Source organism: Chiloscyllium plagiosum, unplaced genomic scaffold (genome assembly GCF_037043375.1).
Source record: "Chiloscyllium plagiosum isolate Xiang-an unplaced genomic scaffold, Cpla_swu_hap1 HiC_scaffold_17, whole genome shotgun sequence".
In the NCBI taxonomy this organism is placed as follows: Eukaryota; Metazoa; Chordata; class Chondrichthyes; order Orectolobiformes; family Hemiscylliidae; genus Chiloscyllium; species Chiloscyllium plagiosum.
Window position 1 is genome coordinate 54065824 of NW_028270155.1, and position 6927 is coordinate 54072750.

Consider the following 6927-nt stretch of genomic DNA (forward strand, 5'->3'; position numbering starts at 1 on the left):
AGTGTTGTTATTCTAAAAGCCAGACATGGTTCCTTATAAGTCATTAGAAGAAACAATAATTATATTTATGGTACAGTTGGTTCGGATATATGGCAATAGTTCCATTCTCAAGCAATCTTGAGTTATAAGAAAATTATGCAATAGCTGCGCCATTTAAACCAGTGGGGCCAGAGTCATGTTATAGCCACTCCAGGTAAGGAAAGTAAACTTTCTACAAATAACTATCTAAATTCTTCAGTTGTGATAAAGCCAAGTCATGTTGAAGGAATCCTGATGAAAGGCTTATGCCCGAAATGTTGATTCTCCTGCTCCTCAGATGCTGCCCAATCTGCTGTACTTTTCCAGCACCACACTCTCAACATAGAATCCCTACAGAATGGAAACAGGCCTTTCGACCCAGCAAGTCCACACCGGCCCTCCGAAGAGTATCCTACCCAGACTTATTCCCCTACCCTAATACTCTACATTTACCCCTGACTAATGCAGCTAATCTATGAATCTCTGAACACTATGGGAAATTTAACATGGCCAATTCACCTAACCCACACATCTTTGGATTGTGGGAGGAAACTGGAGCACCCTGAGGAAACTCACGCAGACACGGGGAGAACGTGCAAACTCCACACAGACAGTCGCCTGAGGCTGGAATCGAACCCAGGTCCTGGTGCTGTGAGGCATCAGTGCTAACCACCGAGCCACTGTGCCATCCCCAATCTTAACAAAAAGGATGAAAATTCTCTGACATGCACATGCGCATCTAAGAGCTCACACATATGTAAAGCAGGAGGAGAGATTGATCAGTTAAAAAGTCCAACAAAGTGATTAAATTGCAGAGTTGATAGATACATGCACTGGATAATTTTAAACTGGGCTCAAGGGTCTTTCTGAATTCAGGATGATGTGAAGGAATAATTTTTATTTGATTTACTGTGGAGTCAGCAGCTGCTAGGTTAGTTTTCCTGCAATTTCTTACCAGACTCACAGACCTGTAGTGACGGGGAGAACTGTGACATGAAACATCAGTATGCAGACAGGGCTTGGAACGTAAGAGCCTTGTACAGGATTCACATGGCCCTGAAGAGGTAGGGTTGATTGGCAGAGGAGCCTGGGAACTTGGAATCATGTCGTGATTTCCCCAATACAGTGCTGGCATTTACAATTTTTCCCAGTGGTGGGAACTGAATGAGGCCAATTTCAGTTTTCAAGGACTCAATCAGGATTGATGGCAGCACAACAACCCTTGCTGCACAGCACAGCAGTGTAGGGGGATGTCTTCTAACTTAGTTTGCCTCCCTGAAGCCATACATTGGAGTTGGAGGCTCCATCCCTCAGTTAAGGGACCACCTGAAGGTTTGACCCTCTATGATTTTGATTTCCCTACTTACCTTCACTCATGCTTGATCCCTGATCCCTCCTCTCTCATTGGGAGAAGGTGACAATGTTCCAGAGCTGCTGGCCATCTGATTGGATCAACAAGTTTGGGGATCTCCTCATCCCCTGCACAATGTCATGAGACAACCAATTAGGATTCTGCATCTAGGGAAGTTGTTCAACCAGTCCCACTGCCAATCAGTGCAGATTTGGATACCTCATTATGTTCCAACACTGGGATCCTGCAGCCCATGGTGAAATCCTACCTCAAAATATGAGAAAGGTGTTTATTAACTGAACAGAAAGCATTGAGTTTCTTTTCAGTTTCAATTAAGAACAGACCAAAAGTTTGACACTCAACTTTCTGGTACATCTTCTAGATCTAGTCTGATTTTCATGCTGTGAGACAATACATGCATATGGAATATATATATGAAACGGTAATTACTATAAGATTGTATTAATGCTTTAATATGGGAAAATGTTTGTTATTGTAGCATAACATAAATACTATGTGGAAGTTTAAGGAATAGCTTCAACTCTTGTTTGAGGGCTATATTAACATTTGTACAAAAGTATTCCACTTGCTGCAGTGTATGTCATTATATTCAAGATATTTATACAGAACCTTATACAGTTTAGTTCTAATAAAAGCATGTCATCTTAAAAATATGCATAAATTATGCTGAAATAAAACACAAATCTTAATTCACAAAATATTTGTAAAATCAGTGTTTTATATTTTGAGACCATTTTCCAGTTAGAAAACCTTCTAATTTTCTGAAGCTCTGCTGACCCTTCCCAGTGTATAGAGTATGGTGCTGGAAAAGTACAGCAGGTCAGGCAGCATCCGAGGAGCTGTGCTTTTCCAGCACTGCACCTTTTGACTCTGGCTCCCTAGCATCTGCAGTCCTCACTGTCTCCTTCTCTCAATATATAGTTTGCCCATTTCAAAGAAAGGGAGATTTGCATTTATATAGTGTTTCTCATGAATTCAGAATGTCCCAAAACACTTCACAACTGACAAGCTATTATGAAATGGAGTCACTGTTGTAATGTCGGAAATGGGACAACCAGTTTTGTGCGTAGCAAGCTCACAAAATAGTTATAGGGATAAATGACCAGATATTGTGTTTGAACAATTTTAGTTGAGAGATAAATATTGACCAGGAGCACTCTTCTACTCTGTCTCTTCAAAAATGCGTGAGAACATCTGTTATCCCCACTTCAAAAGAAAATAGTGCCAGGTAGCCTTAAAAACAATACCTCTGAAAATGCAGTCTACCCTTAGTGAGTTAAAAATCACACAACAGCAGGTTATCGTCCAACAGGTTTATTTGGAAGCACTAGCTTTCGGAGCGCTGCTCCTTCATCAGACGGTTGATGAACCACCTGATGAAGGAGCGGTGCTCCAAAAGCTAGTGCTTCCAAATAAACCTGTTGGACTATAACCTGGTGTTGTGTGATTTTTAACTTTGTACACCCCAGTCCAACACCAGCATCTCCAAATCATGACTGCCCTCAGTGAAGTAATAAGGTAGCAGCCTAGATTACATGCTGAAATTTCAGAACTGGGATGTGGACTTACCACCTTCTGATTCAGCACTGAGAGTGGTACCACTGAACCGCCATTTCATGTTCAAGGATAAATTGCCCAAATTATCCTTATGATGTTGTTAGATGCTCGGAGTATGTTTTGAAAATGGTTGACTGAAGCATTCATAAACCATTACTGAAAGAAAAGAACTCATTACTTTTTTCATTCACTTTATTCATTCAATTATCATTTCAGTTAAAGGAAATTTTTCAACATGACACAAAATCAGAATTGAATGCTTTGCTTTTCTCATTAATATTGGTAAGATTAAATAGCAAATAACATTACTATTATACTGGCTAAGCAGTTACACATGCGAACACAACTGCTCATACAAATGATTTCAATAATAAAGCATTAAAATTCCCTATAGGTGATCACAGTTTCTTTATTTTCAGGCAACAGCTAATTGAATATAATAAAATCTGGCAACACGGTGGCATTTAGTTATTACTCTTTAATATTCCAGAATATAAGAAATTTCATCTATACAGATTGCATTGTCATTTCAGCGCTGCAAAAAGCCACTAAAATGAGGAATCAGGAATTTTAAAGTCAATGCAGAAAACCTTTTTTAAGGAATGAACAATCACAATATTTCCTCTTTTTAACTTTTTACAAATCAGCAATAAAATCTCCCTAATGTAAATTGCAACACATTTCTGATGTAAGAAACGAATGTGATGGATAATGCTGGAAGCTTAAGTCACTGTGAAAGTGATTCACATTAAACAGGCTATTTCCATTATTTAGCGTTAGACTTACGATCAAGTCCTGATTGAATTTGTCTGCTTTCTTTTCAGATATCCCCATTTTCCTACATATTAATGAACAGATTTCATCTCAGTAAGGCAGGTGGCAGGAGGCAGCTGCAAGAGTTGCACCCAGCCACTATGACACCCCAGTTAACTGGTAATTGTAGCTGCCATTGAAAAGCTCTGGCTCTGACTGTTCCTGCCCTCCCAAGTGAAGGAAAGACATGCTAGCAACCAATAACAACAGGGTAAAGTTCTGTGTTCTATTGGTAGTGATGGCACTTCTGAAGATACATCATTTTTATTTAATTGTTTTTAATTATCAGCTGAATGCTGGTAGCATCGGTGGTTAAACATTCTAATCCCAGTCAGGGTCCCTCACTATGGATAAGAGTTTGGGTACTGAATGGCAAGTTGGACAAAGAGAAATTTGTCGCCTGAAGACAAGGCACACATCTATGAAATGTGACATATTTTAACCAAATAGTCACATGAAAATTTCTGATCTTGCCAGAAAGAAGTGCATGAATGATAAGGAATCTGAAGAGGGTAAAAGCTACTGCTGCAATCTTAACACTAACCGTAATCATCTAACTTTGATTATAGTAATTCCTCAGCCAGTCAGTTCGAGGAAAGAACATTTAAGAACAACAATGGCATGTAACACTGGGTAACCAGAGCCTTGGAATAAGTGTTCCACGTTGACCATTTCTCTGCCTCAGCTGTTGTATTGCATGGAGGTTTCAATGAAATATGGGGCAGGTGAATAGATGTGTCAGGGCTCTTTCCCTTCATCTATACAGGAGGAAGCCCAGAAGTTTCCTCTTGACAACAGTTGCTACATGGTAGAGAGCAGCAGTGGTGATGGAAAAGACCACTTAGACGTGGAGTGGTGAGGATGCGAGTTATTTAACAGGAAGCTTTACCTAAATTTGTTCCATTGAAAATAAAATGGTACTTTTAAGTATCCTGGAAACAATCCATCTCCTCCATGGTAACACTTGTATCTTTTCTGGTGTTATCTGTGCATTCTTTTCTTGATTCTTCTTTATGAGAATGGGTCATCTGGTCAAATAACTTGGTCAGGGCTGATATTTGAAAGCCATCACGAATTCTCCGGGCAGCAAACGCATACAATACAGGATTGATGCAGCTGTTGATGAAAGCTAGAGCTCCAGTAATGAAGACGCCACCAGTATAGATGCCATTTAATGTTTCCGATATGGCTTCATTTGATGCACTAGTCATCAGGGCTGCGATTGAAATCATATTTAAGACATTGTGAGGCACCCAGCAGATGAAAAACACAATCACCACGCTGCCAATCACCACCCCAGTTCTGTTTTTGGTTTGAAAGCTCATACGTTTCACCTTCCTCCCAATGCAAAAGTAACAAATGGACAGCACTGTAAAGGGAATAACAAAAGCCACCAAAGTTTGTAACACTGTGCAAAGGATTTCCTCCTTATCAGTTTCAAACTGCATGTACAGGCAGTACTGCCGTCCAGTGTCATCAGCATCCACCACCTGGTAAATAAGAGTAGGAATTGAAAACAGCAAAGCCAAAACCCAGACAATGATCACCACCTTCATGACAACTGTGTTCTTCCTCCATCGCTGGCTGGCAAACGGGTAAATGACAGCCATGAAGCGTTCAATACTCATCACAGTGATGAGAAAGATGCTTATGTACATGTTGCAGTAGATGATGTAGCTCAGGAACTTGCAAAGTGGTTGTCCAATAGTCCAGCCTTTCACAAAGGTGTAGATCCACAGAGGCAAAGTAATTAAAACAAGCTCATCAGCTATTGCCAAATTCAGGATGAGCATTACAGTGGGGGATCTTTGTTTCTTCATGGTGAAAAGTATAATCCAGATGACTAGTGCATTCCCTGGCACTCCCACGAGGCAAGCTAGGCTCAGGATGATACTCGCCGCAGTATTTTGAGTGTTGAACAATTGCTCTGTCCTGTTGCTACTTGACTCCATGGTAGCGGTCTGCTGTTCTTCTCAAATCTAAGCAAACAGTTACTTTCATAGTTTCCTGCAGGAGCTGCTACTTCCTCATTGAAAGTGAATCGTGCAAAGCTCAACAACTTGTAACCTCTTCAAGTCGGCTTGTGTTATTTGCATAGTCTAGCTGCCAGAATTATTCTAGTCAGTCACAGATCAACTAAAAGAAAGAAAAGCAGAATATGCCGGAGAAATTCAGCAGCATCTGCAGAGAGAGAAACAGAGTTCATAACATTTTTGACAGAAAGTTTGAAAACCACAAATAGAATAAATTACGTTTTCTTCTATAGAATGCAAAGTCATCATTGCCCCATAGGACCATAGGACTGCTCATTTGTTAGACTGATGACAGAATAGTAAGCATTGAGGACGTTGGGAGGCTGCAGAAGGACTTAGACAAGCTGAGAGAGTGGACAAAGAGATGGCAGATAGAATACAATATGGGAAACTGAGATTATGCACTTCGGTAGGAAGAATTGAGGCATGGACTATTTTCTAAATGGGAAAAGACTTTAGAAATCTGGAGCACAAAGGGACTTAGGAGTCCCACTTCAGGATTCTTTTAAGGTTAACATGCAGGTTCAGTTGGCAGCTAGGAAGACAAATGCAATGTTAGCATTCAATTCAAGGGAGCTAAAAGCAGAGATGTACTGCCCCAGCTGTACAAGGCTCTGGTCAGACCACATTTGGAATATTGTGAGCAGTTTTGGACCCTGTATCTTGGGAAGGATGTGCCGGCCTTGGAGGGGATCCAGAGCAGATTTACCAGAATGATCCCAAATATGAGGGGCTTGTCTTATGAGGAAAGGCTGAGGACTCGGGGTCTGAATTCAATGCAGTTTAGAAGGATGTGGGGGAGGGGGGAGTGGAATCTGATTCAAGTTTGTAGAATACTGAGATGCCTAGATAGACAGGGAGAAGATGTTTCCACTAGAAGGAGAGACTAAGACCCGAGGGCACAGCCTCAGGCTGTAAGAACAACTCTTGAGAACTGAGATGAGGAGGAATTTCTTCAGCCAGAGGGTGGTGAATCTATGGAACTCATTGCCACTAAAGGCTGTGGAGGCCAAGTCAATGAGTGCATTTAAGATAGAGATAGATAGATTCTTGATTAATAAGGGGATCAAAGGTTAGAGAGAGAAGCAAGAGAATGTGTTTGAGAAATGTATCAGCAATGATCGAATGGTGGAG

General features: G+C 40.8%; 1 protein-coding gene across 1 annotated transcript; it reads right to left on the bottom strand.

Annotated features, from left to right (window-relative positions):
* Positions 1–3014: 3014 nt before the first annotated feature.
* Positions 3015–5797, bottom strand: LOC122558681 (leukotriene B4 receptor 1-like). Its single transcript, XM_043707468.2, has one exon. The coding sequence runs from the start codon at positions 5710–5712 to the stop codon at positions 4684–4686; it is 1029 nt and encodes a 342-aa protein (XP_043563403.1). The 5' UTR covers positions 5713–5797; the 3' UTR covers positions 3015–4683.
* Positions 5798–6927: the final 1130 nt, after the last annotated feature.

Excerpts from the sequence above, each read along its gene's own strand:
- LOC122558681 (XM_043707468.2), bottom strand. The coding sequence starts at position 5,712 with ATGGAGTCAAGTAGCAACAGGACAGAGCAATTGTTCAACACTCAAAAT.